This window comes from Balaenoptera borealis, assembly GCF_965194805.1.
Source record: "Balaenoptera borealis genome assembly, chromosome: 12".
NCBI lineage: Eukaryota > Metazoa > Chordata > Mammalia > Artiodactyla > Balaenopteridae > Balaenoptera > Balaenoptera borealis.
This window is the reverse complement of record NC_138869.1, coordinates 9137620-9154903: the sequence shown is the minus strand read 5'-3', so window position 1 is coordinate 9154903 and position 17284 is coordinate 9137620. Positions and strand designations below refer to the sequence as shown.

General features: G+C 38.9%; 1 protein-coding gene across 5 annotated transcripts in view; it reads left to right on the top strand.

Moving 5' to 3' along the window:
• Positions 1–17284, top strand: part of PPARG (peroxisome proliferator activated receptor gamma) — a 131530-nt gene that overhangs the window by 90918 nt on the left and 23328 nt on the right. For all 5 annotated transcript variants that reach the window (XM_082347933.1, XM_082347934.1, XM_082347935.1 and 2 more), the window contains 2 exons: positions 3025–3163; positions 10469–10668. In XM_082347933.1, the coding sequence (XP_082204059.1) occupies positions 3025–3163; positions 10469–10668 (339 nt within the window). The remainder of the gene's footprint in view (positions 1–3024; positions 3164–10468; positions 10669–17284) is intronic.

Here is a 17284-nt window from a genome sequence, read left to right as displayed (position 1 = left end):
GAAAGAATTCCCAATTTAGACCCTGTAGGATTCTCACAGTTTAAGGTCAAGAAATGAGTTCAAAATAAAATGTCAGCAAGCACATAAGTAGGCAATCAACTTGATGACATTCACCAGAAGTAAACAAATAAACAAAAAAACAGACTTAGACCTCTCCACCCCTACCCAAGGAAAGCAGATATTGGAATTGCCTGATACAGAATGTACAACAGCTGTGTATGAATTGTTCAAAGATAGAGGGCAGAATCATAGCAATGAATGAGCAATAATAGACTATCTGACCAACAGCTTTGAAAACAGGTGAAACTTCTAAAAGTGAAAAATACAATCATTGAAATAAAAATTCAATGCAAGGGTTAATTAGCATACTAGAAACAGGAGAAGAAAGGATTACTTAACTGAAAGATATATGCAAAGAAATTACTAAAATGAGACCAACAATGTCTTAAAGAATATGTCCTACCCAGAATCTGCTAGAATTTGAAACCTCTTTTAGTTCTTTAAGTATTCATAGGATCTTTGAATATTAAAAGTATGTCTTCTTTAGTGATGAATAGTAGAGTAATGTACAGAACTCTTCTTACTGATGAACTTTGGTGAGAAGAGTTTGCTTTTACTTACTTTTGCCATTGTAATTATATATTTTTTGTCATCTTATTTGGCTCTTCTGATGTTTACCTTCGTGATCAACATTAATGAGTAATTAATGGTAAGAAGATGAAAAATATAAAAGAGAAGTTGGGCAATATTGAAGGATTGAAAAGAAATTCTAACACTTAACTAATTGGAGTACCAGAGCTGATGAACAAGTGAAACCATGATGCAGAAACCATGTGCAAGAAGATAAATGAAAGAAATCCATGGCTAGACACACTGCAGTAAAACTGCAGAATATGAAAAACAAAGAGAATATATAAATGCAACCAAAGTCAATTGACAACCAACATCTCAACAGAAACAATGAAAGCACAGGGACGATGGAATTCAGAGTGTTAAGAGGAAAAACTGAGTGCCCTGTGATCTTTCAAGAATGAGAGCAAAATGAAAAGGTTTACAAGTTAAAAAAAAAAAAAAAAAAGACTGAAATAGTAAACTTCAAGGATAGTAAGTCATAGAGAGGGGAATATATTTGTAATACCTGTATATAGTATGATACTACTTAATAAAGCCCCCAAACTAGCATACCTAAGCAATGTATTATTTAGTTTTATAGATTGTGTGATAAAACTATATTTTCTTAAAGGTCAAGGAAATGATAAACTCAAAATTGGGGATAATGATTATATTTTCAAGAGGCCACAGAGGCAGGAGTTGGATAAGGGAAGAACTCATATGTGCATGCAAGTGGCTGGTTATGATTTTAAATCTTGGGTTGAACAATGGGCTCATGTGTGATAATTACCTTATTATGTTTTGTAGTTACATGTATTTCCTACATGTTTGTAATTATTACCTTTAATAAGATAGCAACAAAAACTGAAAGGAAAAGAGTGTGCCAGTGGCCTTGTAATATCTCAGTCATGGTTTAGAATCACAAAATATCAGAGATGGCCTAGAAAGGAAGTTAAACGACACACACATTTACTCAACAGATTTTAATGTAGCACTGTTGTTGGAGTTTGGGTTACATCTAGGGGCATAAGAGACCATCCCTTACTCTCAGGGAGCTCACAATTTTAGTTGGACAGTAGGGGAGGAGCAGAATATAAACATAAATATAATAAGTAAATTATATGGTATGTTAGGAAGTCATAAAGGCTATTGGGAAAAAAGAAGAACAGAGTAAAGGAGAACAAGAACTGCCAAGGAGAGGTGGGGACAGGGACAGGCCACAGTATGAAATAAGGTAGATAAGCCTCACTGAGAAGTCGAGGTGTTAGCACAACTTGAAGGCAGTGAGGGAAACAGGCAATTGTGTATTTAGAGCAAGAGCTTTCCGCATGAGAGAAAGAAGTTGAGAGTGACTTCAAGGATGGGGTTGTATCAGCTGAGGTGGAGAGAGCTGCAGTGAAATAAGCTTGCAGGGTATGATTAGGACTTCACAGTTGGACCTGCTGGGTTAGAGATGGTGTTAGATTTCCAAGTAAAGATGTCAAGTAAGCAGCTGAACATACTTGTCTAGAGTTCAAGGTAGAAATCTGGAGAAAGTCAAAATGCATGTCAGTGGTAGAGTCAGTCCTAATTCAGTGCTTTTTGTATCAAACAGGGCCAGATAAATTTGAAAGAATTAAGAAATGAGTTTCATGAAGATGAGCACAATAGAAATGAGTAGGAATATTCTGAACAACAACAAAAAAAAATGGAGTAAGAAAATGTTTCTCATTAGAATTTTTTTTCAGGTCTTTCAAAAATATGTAAATGTAGCAGAGTTCAATTAGCCTCAAATGGACATATTTGCTATTTTGAGATAGCTGTCAATTTTCTGAGGATTTATGTATTACTTCTCATGTTATTTTCTGTTATCTCTTCTTGTTTGTAGGCTACAGCGTTTATGGAGCACTCTTTCAAATGCATAAATAAATGAAACCAATTCTGTAGGAAATTATGCAACATAGAGAATTCCAAAAAATTATCCACATGTGGATTTTTATTGGCCCTGCTCATGTTTTAGAATGAAATGACTATAACTTTGCCAAACTGCTTAGCACAATTATAAGGCTGGGGCATGCTGTTGGAATGATTTACAGAGAGACTGAACTGATTACATGGTGTTTTATTTGCATTACATTAAATCCAGAGCACTTCTTAGAGCTTGCTGAAATCCAGATGTAGAGCCAAGATGCATTCAATGACATCAGTGGGTTGTGGTCACTGTCTAAGAGCTAAAAAAAGGATACTGGAGATCCTCTGGTTCTTTATATTATAGCAGAGAAAACTGAAAGAGATTAAGTGATTTATCTAAAGTCACCAGTGACAGAATGTGTCAAGAACCTACCTTAGCCTCTGATACCCAGGCTAGTGTACCTTTAGCCATTGTCCCAAACATTCAAAATTTGCTTCCTTTTTTTCCATATCCCTTTGCAGGGTTTCTTCCGGAGGACAATCAGATTGAAGCTTATTTATGATAGGTGTGATCTTAACTGTCGGATCCACAAAAAAAGTAGAAATAAATGTCAGTACTGTCGGTTTCAGAAATGCCTTGCTGTGGGGATGTCTCATAATGGTAAGTGAACCCTTAGTGCCACATACTTTATTATTCTCATTATGGCTGCCAGATCAGTAGACATGAGGGCCGTTGCTGAAAACGTGTACAGTTTTTCCACAGATTGCCAGATTTCAGAATACTAAATGCTGATAAAACGTTTCTCAATTAGGTCAGAATTTTTCAGCTTTAAATGTGAATCCTTCTCTCTTATAGTTGAGCATCTGCCATGATGGGAGAAAAGACTGGGAAATCTGGGAGGTAATGGGAATAACTGTAGTATTCTGAAACAAATGTAATGATAGTTGTGGTTAATTTTTTGTGTTGCTTTAATAGTATTAAAAACAGATTATACTTTACTTATATATATCAGTAGTTTCTACTTTATTTTTTTTAAGTTTTGGGGGGTATAGTTGATTTACAAATTTGTGTTAGTTTCAGGTAGACAGCAAAGTGAATCAGTTATACATGTACATATATCCACTCTTTTTTTTTTTTTAGATTCTTTTCCCATATAGGCCATTACAGAGTATTGAGTAGAGTTGCCTGTGCTATACAGCAGGTTCTCATTAGTTATCTATTTTATATATAGTAGTTTCTACTTTTAATGTAAGAAAATTCTGATTTCTGGATATGGAACTTAAGTGGTATATCAGAATTTACATATATGTCCTTTTTTCTCTTTACTATGCAAAAATGAGTAGAACACTCTCCTTGACTTTATGCAGCATACAATATGTGGATTAAGCAAATATTTTAAAGTTTCACAAAACTTCATGTATCCATAGTAACATAAGAGAGTAAAACTTTCTACTTTTTAAACCTGTATCTAAAGTCAGGCTTATGATTTGGAATGTCGACTTGAGGGAAGGACTGTAGAAGACCCATGTTTTCATGAACTGTAGCACTAACTCAGTAACATCATGGAAGACAGCCCTGTTTGAAGAAATAGTTCTTAATCTGGCTCTTATTGGTTGACTGGCTCACAAAAAATAATTTTGATGTAATTTGGTAGTATTATATTTGTCAAGAATTAGTCAGTTCTTTCCAAAATAATTATGGGTTCAAGAGATATAAAATGCCAAAGTAATCAAATTAAATCCAAAGTCTCATGTCATCATATACCCTGTTTTTTTTTTCTTTTACCTTTTCCTCTCTCCAAACTAATTTGGTTAAGAAGATATAATATTTGAAGTCAGTCTTCATCTATAAGGACTCCAAAGCATCTGTGAAAATTAAATTTTTGTTCCATCATGCAGATGTTTGGTTTTTATAGCAGAAATCAAGATATTTGGGAATCACTAATTGAACTGATCTTCTACCCTTTACAAGTAGTTTACAAAATTATATTTGTATCATAATATGGGGTCATTTCCTCTAAAGGCAAGAATGTATTTTGAATAGATCCATCAGCTATACTAGACAGGATGGAAATTTGGTCCAACTTTCCTCAACAGTTGATTACATCTGCTGTGTATACAACTGCAGTCATTAATTGCAAGATAATTTGCTGGTTTAATTCCATCAGTTTCCTTTTTATTTCAGACTTCATAAAACATAAGGGTACATTTTCAATTCAAGGGTTATATTTTAGGTGATGCAATCAAGTTGCAATAAACTTTTTTTTTGGCTGCGTTGGGGCTTCGTTGCTGCATGCAGGCTTTCTCTAGTTGTGGCGAGCAGGGGCTACTGTTTGTTGTGGTGCACGGGCTTCTCATTGCGGTGGCTTCTCCCGTTGCAGAGCACGGGCTCTAGGCACGTGGGTTTCAGTAGTTGTGGCACGCGGGCTCAGTAGTTGTGGCTCACGGTCTCTAGAGCACAGGCTCAGTAGTTGTGGCGCACAGGCTTAGTTGCTCTGCGGCATGTGGGATCTTCCCGGACCAGGGCTCGAACCCGTGTCCCCTGCATTGGCAGGCAGATTCTTAACCACTGTGCCACCAGGGAAGCCTGCAATAAACTTATTTTATCTTTATGAAGAAATCTTTGACTTTAAGGTCATTATTACTAAGACTGCCTAGGAAAGGAGGCCAGTTTTGCTTTTAATGCTATTTATTTTTTTGTCCTTTAAAAATTGTCACTTTTCATGTTGAAGAAAAATATATTTCCTAGTGCTTGCACACATTCACATAAAATACATCTCCTATTTCTTATTATTTATAAGCAAATAATATTTAAAGTCCAACCTATATAGTATTGATGGTATAATTTTATCTTTCCAGAAAAGTCAAAGAAAGCTATCATGAACTTGATAATAAGGTCATCTTTTGACTTCTTATGACAATTAGCTTACTCTATTCAGAGAGAGGAGCAGTCTTGGTAGAGTGTTTGGTTAGTTCATGCACAGGCAAAAAGAAAGAAAGAAAGGTGGGGGGAGAGAGAGAGAGAGAAAGAAAGAAAGAAATTAAATGTCATGGCATCAAACACATGCAGTTCAGCATTTACAGGATTGCAAACATGATTAAGAAAATCCTTTTTCATGGGTTTTGATGGGAATGGGTTGCACAGAAAAGAAAACATCCATTTGATCTATACACATGAAGGGGAACTCAACAAGTAGGTTTTGATTAGTTCTGTCTATTATCCTGATGAAGGAAACATTTCCAAATACAGAGTTTTCTAGGATATTGTAGTAACTACTTAAAATTCCTTGCTCTGGCCAGTGTGAGGCCAACAGTAATGAGGTTTCCGTTCTTATAGAAAGTCTTTTTCTTAATGGTTTATGTGAATGGACCTCAATGTAATAACCGACCAACTTATCAAAAGAGGTTTCTAGGGTTATACCCAGATCAGCTCCTTTTTTTTTTTAATACTATTTTTGGTATTTTCTTTTTTTTAATTTATTTTTATTTTATTTTATATTAATATTTTATATTAATATTTATTTTATTTTTGGCTGTATTGGGTGTTCCATTGCTGTGTGCGGGCTTTCTCTAGTTGCAGCGAGCGGGGGCTACTCTTCATTGCAGTGCGCGGACTTCTCATTGCGGTGGCTTCTCGTGTTGTGGAGCACGGGCTCTAGGAACGCGGGCTTCAGTAGTTGTGGCACGCAGGCTCCGTAGTTGTGGCTCGCGGCTCTAGAGCGCAGGCTCAGTAGTTGTTGCGCACGGGCTTAGTTGCTCCACAGCATGTGGAATCTTCCCAGTCCAGGACTCGAACCCATGTCCCCTGCACTGGCAGGCGGGGTCTTAACCACTGTGCCACCAGGGAAGCCCCCAGGATCAGCTCCTTGCTATTCACAGTACACACGAGAAGAAATAAACATCCCCCAAAGTGAATTCTCTCCATTCTGTGTTACTTTTCCTTCTGCTCTTTGGTCTCTGTTCAGTCCCTTCAGGGCATTTAGCTTCCCCGTTAGCCATCCGCTCCCACCTTTGAAGGAGACTTTGAAGTCACCTTCAAGGATCCCTGGGGACTCTGGGAAGTATTGTTGGAAAATCACTAAAATCAATGATGGCGGGCTTCCCTGGTGGCACAGTGGTTAAGAACCCGCCTGCCAGTGATGCAGGGGACACGGGTTCGAGCCCTGGTCCGGGAAGATCCCATATGCCACAGAGCAGCGAAGCCCGTGCGCCACAACTAGTGAGCCTGCGCTCTAGAGCCTACGAGCCACAACTACTGAGCCTGTGTGCCACAACTACTGAAGCCCGCGCACCTAGAGCCCTTGCTCCACAACAAGAGAAGCCACCGCAATGAGAAGCCTGTGCATCACAGCGAAGAGTAGCCCCCGCTCGCCACAACTAGAGAAAGCCCAGGCACAGCAGCAAAGACCCAGTGCAACCAAAAATAAAAAATAATAAATTAATTAATTAATTTTTAAAAAATCAGTGATTGCTAAGTCCTTTCAACGTTGAAAATTCTATGATTCTACGTAAATCAAACAACCTAGCTCACTTTTCAACCAGCTGGTCCATGTCTTACAGACAGTGCCACGGTCTTCCAAATATCTAGACATCTGTCATTTGCCTGAATTTAAAAGTTTCCACCTATATGTTTTTCATGTGCCTGAATCAGGTCTCCCATATGTTCTGATCAATTCCTCAGCAATTTAAGTCAGTCTGTTTGATGATCACATAACAATGTAACCCCAGAGTACAAATCCAGGGCAGTCTGGGCTAGGGAAAGTATAAATGGTATATTTGATTAATGGTTCATGGTATATGGTTCCATCTTCAAATGGAACTTTCATTTTGACTGTGACATGTAGTCTAAACATCGTAGAAGGACATGATTTCAGAATTCTTCCATTTGGATACATAGTTGTTTCTCAAATATCCAGCATTAGGTAAAAGAAGCACCCAGGTGTTGGATTGATACGCTTTGGGAAGAAAGTGTTTGTTTTTCTATAATGATCAAGATAAACAAAGTTCCACTTATTTTGGTATTTAACAATCCATCATTTCTAGACCATGGTTCAATCCTGCTGACGGCTCGAAGTCTTCCTGAGTTGTCCCAAACACAATCGGCTCAATGCCCTGTCTAGACACTGCCTATAGAGGAAAGCTCTAAGTGAAAGTAAAGCAGAAATAAAGAACCAAATTCCTAAGTGATCATTGTATCAGCTACTACTTGTTTTACACTTTGAAATAGTGATGCTGGTATCTGTAGAATCTTAATAAAAATACTCTTGTATATTAATGTTGCTTCTTCAGTCAAATGGATACTCATACACATTTTTATAGTTTTTCAAAGTACAATTTCTGTTTTAAAGTCCTGCTGTCAAGATCCCTGACATTAATCATATTTTTAAAATGTGTCCTCTTTATTTTTAATAGGATAATTTAGTCATTAAGAATTTTGACTAGTGAATATTTAATATTCAAGAGCTGCTTTTTGTATGAACTAAATAATAAAATAATAAGTTTAGGCTGTGCATTTTTAAAAAAATCTGAAGTAAAGAAGAGTTGACTTATATTACTTATGAGTCATTCAGCTAGGTTTCCCCATACCATTCAATTTGGACAAAAATAATAATTTTTATAAATGTAAAAAGTTAGTGAAACCTTAGCTTTACTGATTAGGATATCCTATTATATAAATGATGGATTTTTTTCTTATATTGAAAAAAAAGCGACAACTTTCAAAATAATTTTTTAGCAGCCTTCATAAAATGCTAGAAAAATGGTTTCACAGAATTTTGTGTCATTCAGCATTTTTAAGGTAGTTCTCTCCTTCCTTGTAAACAGAAGCACTATGTATATAGCAAAAAAAGAAAAGCCTGAATGGCAAACAAATTTAAACTGCAACATGTTACTTTTTGTTTCTTTCATCTTCTTTGTGGTGTGAGGAAAAATTACCCAAATGTTAACTTTCAGAAAATATAACAAAGTAAAAAGTCCTAAAGGAGCTGTGGTACTTATACCTGCAGGGCATTCATTACCGCCCATAATCTAGCCTTCACCTCCTTTTCCTTCTGCTGCCCTTTCCACTTACATTTCAGACAAACTGCGTACTTTGCTGTTCCTGCAAAGTGCCCTGTGATAGAATACCTCTGGGGCTCTGCGTATTGTGTCCTTCCGTTCCCTGTCAAAATCCTATGTGGTGCTGAAGGCCCAGTTCAAAAGCCTTCTTTTCCATCCGACTTCTAATTCCCCATTCTTCCTCTTCTGTGTGTTTCTTACCTTTCCTGTAGCACCACATTCTTATAAAGCGAGGGAGTGATCAGACCTGTATTACCAAAAACCAAACTACTGACAGCTAAAAAGGAGAAGTTAGAGAGGGAAAAATCGGGGAGATCCATCGGAAGACCAATGCAATATTGTGATCTAAAACATTGGGAACGGTGAGAAGAAATGGCATTGAGAGAAATATCTCAGCAGTGACCAATGAATACAAGTGTCCAAGGAGAGAGGGGTTGTCAAAGATTATTCGAGGTGTCTAGTTTGGGTGATAGAGCGAATTAATCAAGAAAGGAACACAGGAAGAGGAGACAGTTTGGAGGGGAAAATGAAAAGTTTGATTTTATGTTGCATTTGAGGTATTTATGGAATATCCAGCATCCATGTGCAAAGGAACACAGGAAGAAGTGAAAAATAAGGGTCCAAATCTCAGGGAAGAGAGGGCAGGAGTCATTAGCACGTTTTCTGAGTTAGAGAGAAGGTCAAACTAGGAATAGCAGAATATAAGTGAAGGAAGAGGCACCGTCAAAGACGTCTGGAAAATAGCAGCCAGAAAGCTAGGAGAGCCAGAAAAGCACAAACCAGTGCGAGAAAATTTTGAAATAAGAGGGTGGAGAAGGTCAACAGTATTAACGGCTGGGAGGGAGCTGGGAGGGAGCTCAAGCAGAATGAGCACTTAGAAGAGGCCCCTAGATCTGACTGTGAGGAAAGCTTTGGATCCTTTTAAGAGCGAAGTTCTGGTGAATTTAAATGAGGAAAACCTAGATTGCAGTGGGTTGGGAAATAAATAGTAAGACAGAAAGGGAAGACGACTCTTTCACTAAGTCCAGTGGTGGAGGAAAGAGCATGAGGGGGAGATCATGCCAGGGTCAGAAGCTTAAACTCGGCTTAGGTGGAAAGGAAGGTGCTGGTAAAGAGCGGTCCATGAGAGAGAGGATAATCCGTGTATATTTAGGCTCTTTTATATCTGGGATCTACTAGACGCGTCCCTTTCATCCTTGTGTCTCCCAGCCCCGTCTGTCAAGCCAGTGTCTTCCATCAAACAGGTGTGTTCAGTGAATGAATTAAATGTTGTCAAGTAAGACTTCAGGGTCAGAAGGTGAGGCTGACGTGTCTTGCTCATCTCGACCTTGGAAAGAAACCTAGGCAAATGTTTAAATATTCTTTACACATAGTTTGAAAAATGTTACCCCAACTGAAAAATTACTTAATAGTGGTGATAAGGCTGCTCCTCGTTTTACTTTAGAGGAGCTGGAAAATAAAGTGATAGTTATTAGGTTGCCAAATCCTGCAAAACCTCTAAATGCGCACATTTTTTTTTTCCTCAAGAAAGAGAGGTGGAAAAACATAACTTATTGGCAAAAGTCATATGAAAAGCAATAGTGTTATATAAGTCTCGTTTACAGGCTACAGCTGTTGTAAAATCAACATGTTAAAAGTGGAAAACTGACCATGAGACGAAGCCTTACTCATTGTCAAAAGCCTGATATGACTGCAAGTTCACCCCTTAGATGTTAAAGGACAAAAACATTTTTAGTAAGACTCAACTTAATTCATTTGCCCCCACCACGTTCATTACAGCATTATTTACAATAGCCAAGAAATGGAAACAACCTAAGTGTCCATTGATGAATAAAAGGATAAAAGAGGTTGTGATGTATATATATACAATAATGCAGTCATTCATCCTGCCGTTTCTCTTCCTCCGTAGCCATCAGGTTTGGGCGGATGCCACAGGCCGAGAAGGAGAAGCTGTTGGCGGAGATCTCCAGTGATATCGACCAGCTGAACCCAGAGTCTGCTGATCTCCGGGCCCTGGCAAAACATTTGTATGACTCGTACATAAAGTCCTTCCCGCTGACCAAAGCAAAGGCGAGGGCGATCTTGACAGGAAAGACAACAGACAAATCAGTTAGTTCTCTTCTACTGTCTTCATTTGGGGTGGCTGGGTTTGTTGTTGTTGTTTTCCCTTTGAGTAAATGACTTACCATGTTACACACAGACACACACACACATGCGGAATACCACTCAGCTGTTGGCTGGTACCGACCACAGGCTGAGTCTCAAACAGAGGAAAGGAAGTGTTTTCAGATAGGGTAAGTAAACATTTTGAAAAGGGAAAAACTCCAAGTTCTCCTAATAAAATTTTTGAGAATAGTGTAAAAAGGTACAGGTCATCTTAACTTGAACAAATGAACTCTGACCTCCCTCATCCCACCACGCTCTTTCAGGATCCGTGTCTTTTCTTGGCATCGAAATAACTGGCCACATCTATATGCCTTCAAACAGCTCTGCTTTTCTCTGGGAAGGGCCTGACCTAGGTTTGGAAAAGGTAGTTAATCCCATTATTATATCATTCAGAACTACTCAAATTACCTCTTAGAAGTTCTCCGTGGGGTATAAAAATACATTTCAGATATTAACTTTCTTTCCTTGCAGCACTGTCTTGATTATTCCTGGGAACTGGAAGCTCTGTCCTTTTATTGTGTGTATGAATTTTATCTTCTTGGAGGCTCTGAGCAGCCGGGGCTACCCCAATGCATTCTCAGACATCTGCAGGCACATTGATGACCACTGTTTAGGAAACCCAGAGTGGGTTATAATGGTGATTGAGTCAAGTTTTCCAAGAAGCAAAATTCTTCCCTGATAGGAAACTGAGAAAGCAACTTGGAATTATATTAAAACAAAATATAACTGTGCCTGAATTCTGGTCCCAATTCTGCCATCAACTTGCACTGTGACCTGGGTCACATCTCTGTACCGCAGTTTTCACAGGTAGGGTCTGACTCTGAGTATAATATCTGCAGCAGGTTCCTAGGGTAGTAAGAGCCACAGAACATTCAGAAGACACTGTCCCAGCCCTTGAAAGCCTTCTTATGCTGTCGTTTATTTTCAAATGAACCCCTGCAGGAAAGGTGTGCGATTACTGGACAGAAATGTGTAACTCTTTCCGCACTCGGTTATATTTTGGGAAAAGTTTTATCACCCGTTAATGTATTTTAATGACTATCTCAAGATGGGTTTTTTTTTTTCCCCTTTTAGCTAAACCATAAGAGTAGAATCAGCTAATAGAAAAAGAAAACTTCTGTGGGATATTGCTGCATAAAAAGCCAAATATCAAGAAGGGCAGTAGGTTTTCTGACAGTATTATACCTGTATCCAGTTGTTTATAATTTTTTTTAATTCTTGCATATTTATTATGTTCAAGACCCATGACCACCTTACAGCTGCTATTATTATCCTCTTTTTAAAGATGAGGAAACTGAAGTCCAGAGAGGTTGAACGCTTTGCCCTGAGGTCACAGAGTTAGCATGTGGAAGAAGCGACACCAGAACGCAGGCCCTGTGCCTCCCACTCGAGTGCGTTCTCCTTCCTGAAGCCAGTCCTGCCCATCGGCCAGCAGTGGCCAGGTTGACATAGACACTGTGGAAGCTTCACCTTGGGAAAGCATTCTGAGTTATGGTTTATTTTTATGAATACTTAGAATGGCAGGAATTTTCCACCTTGTTCTGCTGTCCCAGTACATTCACAGTCAGGAAATTTTCCTTGTGCTGTTTTGTTCTTGAATTCTAGTGAGGAGGGCTACTGTCTTCCATAGGGCAGGGCGACGGAGTATAGGTCATGGTAAAGCTGAGACTACGTATTCTTTAAATGAAAACATCAGGGCACAGCAAAACAAAAGCAAATGACCTCTCCATAGTTTATTTGACTACGGAAAGTAAACTGTGTTCATTTAAAGGTAGAGAAACAAAAGGCAGATCAGGGTGACACAGCTAAATAGGGTTAACAATTGAAGGCAGCTTGCGACAGCTCGCTGAGAGCCCATGTGGGACAGGGAGCCGAACCGGAGACCCTGAGCTGGGAGAGGTTTGATGACAGGGGGACAGCCCACAGCACAGTGTTTACTCCACAGTTTGCCTTGAGCCATTTAGTTTCCAGGAACTGCTTTCTCACCTTCTTTTAATCTCCCAGTCCAGACCTGCGGTCCACACTGGAAATCCTATTAATTTAATAGTACCTGAAAGATAAGAGGAAAGCATTTAAAAAACAAATTTCCTCAGTAGTCAAGATTTTAAATTTACACTCCCAGTGGCCAGCATACTGTTCTGCGTGTTACTCAGGGGCCCACAGCCCGATCCACTGTAAATCACTTTAAAAGCTCACTCCAATTGACTCCTTGGCTCTAAATCTTTGAGTTGAAACTAAGGTAATTGTAGGCTTTTTATGGGATAAATAGGTATTAAGCTCTTTTAAGGGAAGGGGCTGCAAAATGCTTGATTATAGGCTTCGCAAGTTTGTCCTTTTTCCCTCTGTAGTAACTAGGACTGTGCTTTGCCCGTAATGGTTACTCAGAATGTATTTGCTTAATTGAATTAAAAGCTGCTGCCTATGCCCTTTGAAATTCTGGACTTTTCATCAGAGGGCCTCTAACCCAAGATTTTCTCTCCAACCCGGGCACCATTAAAGATCTGGATAGAGGCAAAATTGCCTCTTGTTAGGGTCTGGGAAGGAAAAAGAGACTGGGCCAAATTAGAATAGTCCATCCCCTGATGACACAAAACTGCAATAGAATTGTTTGGCTCTCTCTTTTCTCCTTATCTTGCAAAATCAAATTAAGCACTAGTGGAAAGAAATAGTTCAGAGAGGAATATGCGAAAGGGAAAAAAAATCAAAATGTGACTTCCAGTGAGACTAGAGATTTGTTCTGTATCTTACGTGGTCATGTTATTCATTTGATAGCATCTGTCTCAGGGCTGTTATGTTATCGCTTGGCCAGGACTTTTGAAAGTTAAGATTTGCATTGATAGGAGAACTTTTGCAGAAGTGTGGACTCTTGAGAAGGTGGGGGATGTGGAAGAGGGGCCGTGGCTGGTGCGATAGAGCAGTTTGCTTCTCACTGTACACACCCTGCTTGAACTGATGTCGTTAGGGTTGGTTCAGTCAAGCCTGGGGGAGGCTACTCAGCATAGTGGATGGATGACCAGTTACCCAGAACCTTTGGAAAAGGAAATGACTTTATTGAAGAGGCCATTCTTTAAATTTATCTTCCTGCTCATTTTAGCCATTGCCTAGGCCCAGCTCCAGCATTTGCCTCCAGGCCAACCAGGGCTTCTCCCTTCCCCACTAAATTCTCTTCTATCTCTTATTCGCTGGTGCCACCTTGCAGAACAGAACAGATAAATGAACAGATAAATTAAATGCCCCTTCTCCCCTCCTATCTTTTTAACTTAGATAGCATATCTTTGGGATATGATTGGCCCTACTTTCATTGTCTTGCCACAAAGAATAATGCTTGGGAACTTTAGGCTTAGGGAAAGATGGGAAATGGACTCAGTGGATGTGATCACCGGAGAAGAAAATTTAGGAGCACTAGGCCTTTTAGCCACCCTCAGATAGGAATGGAACCGACTCTCGGCACAGGCTACTTCCTTTTCAATGGCTTGTTCCAGCCCAGCCCCTTCTTTGAGAGAACCTACTGAACTCTACAAACCACAGATATGCTAGAGCGAGGCTGCTTATCTCCTGAAGGCAACCTGAGAACTGAATGGACTTTGGAAGTTCCCAGTGTTTGACTACTCCCCTGATGCGATGATCGCACTGGGTGTGTCAGTGTCACGTGATCCCATGTTTGTTGATGAAAATAAACAGAGAGTGGTTTTCAAAAACCATCTTCAGTGCCATGGTTTGTCATAAAACAATAAATAGAAAAACCCTTGGTGTGTCTGCCAACTTTTCACTCCATATCTGAGACATGGTGAGGCCCTTCCTGGCTGCACTCTGTCTGCAAATAAGGAATAAAGCTTGTTATTTGTACTATGTTGGACTTTGGGTCCCAAAGCATCCCATTGCTTATGATGGATCTATGTGGAGTCACTGTTTTTATAATTACAGGAGCAAACTGGTGCCATCATAAAAACGGTTCTTCTAAATAGTGTGTGAAATATGAACCTTTCAAATAGTAAAACCAGTATTGAAATGTAAACTTTTGTGAAAACAGTTCTGTACCCATTTAAATTTTCGCATCCTAAAATTTACAAGGGCCGTCGAATCTGGTAACTCAAACTGTTGGAAAGATATCTGTCCTTTTAAATCCTACACTTAACAACTAAACAAAGTGTGGTCTCTTTCCCCCTTTCACTGTGGAAAAGCCTGAGTGAGCTGGAATTTGCTTCCCTGGGAAGAAAGATACCAAACAGACCCTCAGAGAAAAGGGCCTTGGGAACCGCAGTATAAAGAGCAGGGTAGTAGTGCTGATTTGTTTCAATGGTGACTAAAGAAGTTGGGCTCCTGGAATCACTAATCCATATGTTCATATTAAAACAATAAATTTCTTTATTTCCAATACTGTCGGGAATATAAAGATATAACAGATCTGAACCAATGGTGTTCTTTCAGACAATAAATTAAAAAGATAATATTCTATATAGTTAAGAAGAAAAACATTTTAATTTTTTTTTCATTTTTAATGGTTAGACTCAGTTGGCCAGTACCCTTGTTTGCCAGCTGAGTAACATTTTGGCCAGCAATAGACTTTTCTTTAAGAGCTGTGGCTATGTGCTGGTTCATTAGAGTGTGAATAATTCTTCATTTTAAGTTTTTATTTGTCTTAAATCTCTAAACCATGTAGGAAAACAAGATTATGTTTGAGAAACTTTCAAACTTAACTTCGATCACATACAGCACTTAATTGGCATCTCTAGGAAATAATAGTTCAAAGGACACTGCCTCCAAGATCCCGGCATATAAGAGTTTAAAAGCTCCACTTCCTCCCAGAATAGTCATTGTTTTTAAAAAAGCAAAAGTGAGGAAGTCATGTAGAAAGCAACAGAAAGAGAAAAGAATTAGTCATGAGTGAGGAGATCTGGTTTAGGGTTTGCTATAAATAGCTGTTTGACTTTGGAAAGTCTCGAGTTCAGTTTATTCATACATAGTCAGAGAATGATGATGTAGGTTATTTCTGAAGACCCTTTAGTTCTCTAAACTCCATGGTTCTCAACAAGAGGGAAATAGGAACGACAGGGGAGAAACCAGAAAGAAGTTGAGGAAACCTAACCAATGCCTTTTGGATTAACATTCACCCACTGGAGCTAATCAAGGAGAACCATGTGTGTCTCACAAGATGAAAAGTCAGAAGTATAAAAAGAAAGAAGAAAAGAAGATGAAGAAGATAGGCCCTAAGAATTCAATTTTCTTCCTTGAGCCTTTGCTCTAATCTGTCAGGAAAACTAAGACTAGCAGGAGAGCCCCATGGGATGGGGCACACCTTTTTCCAGGCCAGTTTTAACTCTGACGTGGTTACCAGGTGATTGAATTCTGCACTAATTTCAATCTCCCAAATTGGAGAAATCACCAGAATAATCTGTGCTTTCTTAGTTGATTTTCTCATTTATCTCCTCTAGCTTGCCGTTTGATTATTCAAAAGGAGCTGTAAACTTAGAGCATTCATGTATAATCACTAAAACAACTTGTATATTAAAATGCTGATGTTGTTGGACTACTAAGAAACAATATTGTTCTATCTGTCCATTCAAAACAGTAAAGTTTTATTACTCTACTTTGTTTTCATTAGTAAGCCAGCTTCCCCCATGATCTTTGTGTTATACATAGCAGGTGTGCTATAGATCTAGAACTAATTTTAGTTATCTCTAAGAACAGTACCCTTAATTCCCATCCCGGTTTTGATATGTGGAGCCGTTTTTGAAAATCAAAACATATCAAAATAAATTACACTGGATGTATCTCTCCAAAGAAAACTAACTTCCTCTTACAGAAACCGTTTTGGTTCCCTGGAGAAACATTGTGTTCAAGTGCAATTTTCTTCATTCCATTCTGACCTTGTTCTGGTGTGTCCAAAATAGGAGAAGTACAAGCACTGATAACAGCCAAAGACCCATTCACCATGAAGCTAATGAAGCTTCAGGGCCTCTCCCTTGTGCTGAGCCCTTCCAATGCTCAAGAAAGGGCCTGAGCTATTTATTCTTATAATTTGTATTACTGAACCCAACAGTTGTTGTAAATGTCCTCAACAATTGTGTGCATTTCAGGCCCCACAAAGCCTGGATCTATCCCTGATAACATCCTAGACATAATTAAGCATTCTTTCCTGTTAAGGAGAGATGCTTTTCTAGCCATTTGATATAGCGTCTGAAGATAAATACATTGTTAGCCCCCAACTAAAAGTGTAAAATCATTAAGACCACATTTGAAGAGGATATGGTTCCTCTTAAAATGGCAGATCATCCAGTGATACGGTGCAAGCTAATAGAGAATGTAAGGCTTCCCTTTGCTTTGTAGAAAATACAGAAACATGGAAGTGAAGTACATTTTATGGGGAATATTTTACCAGAAGTGTAATGTTAAATTCATGATCCAAGATATACTCCACTGGCTGAATTCCACCTGTGGTTTTAAGAGGTCAGCCCTCTGCAAACCAGGTGGGCCACTATCTCTTCGCTGTTTCAGGGTAAGGAGGTCCCAGTGTGAAATGTGCAAGTGAACTGTCTGCAGTCTAAGAATTGGTGAATTG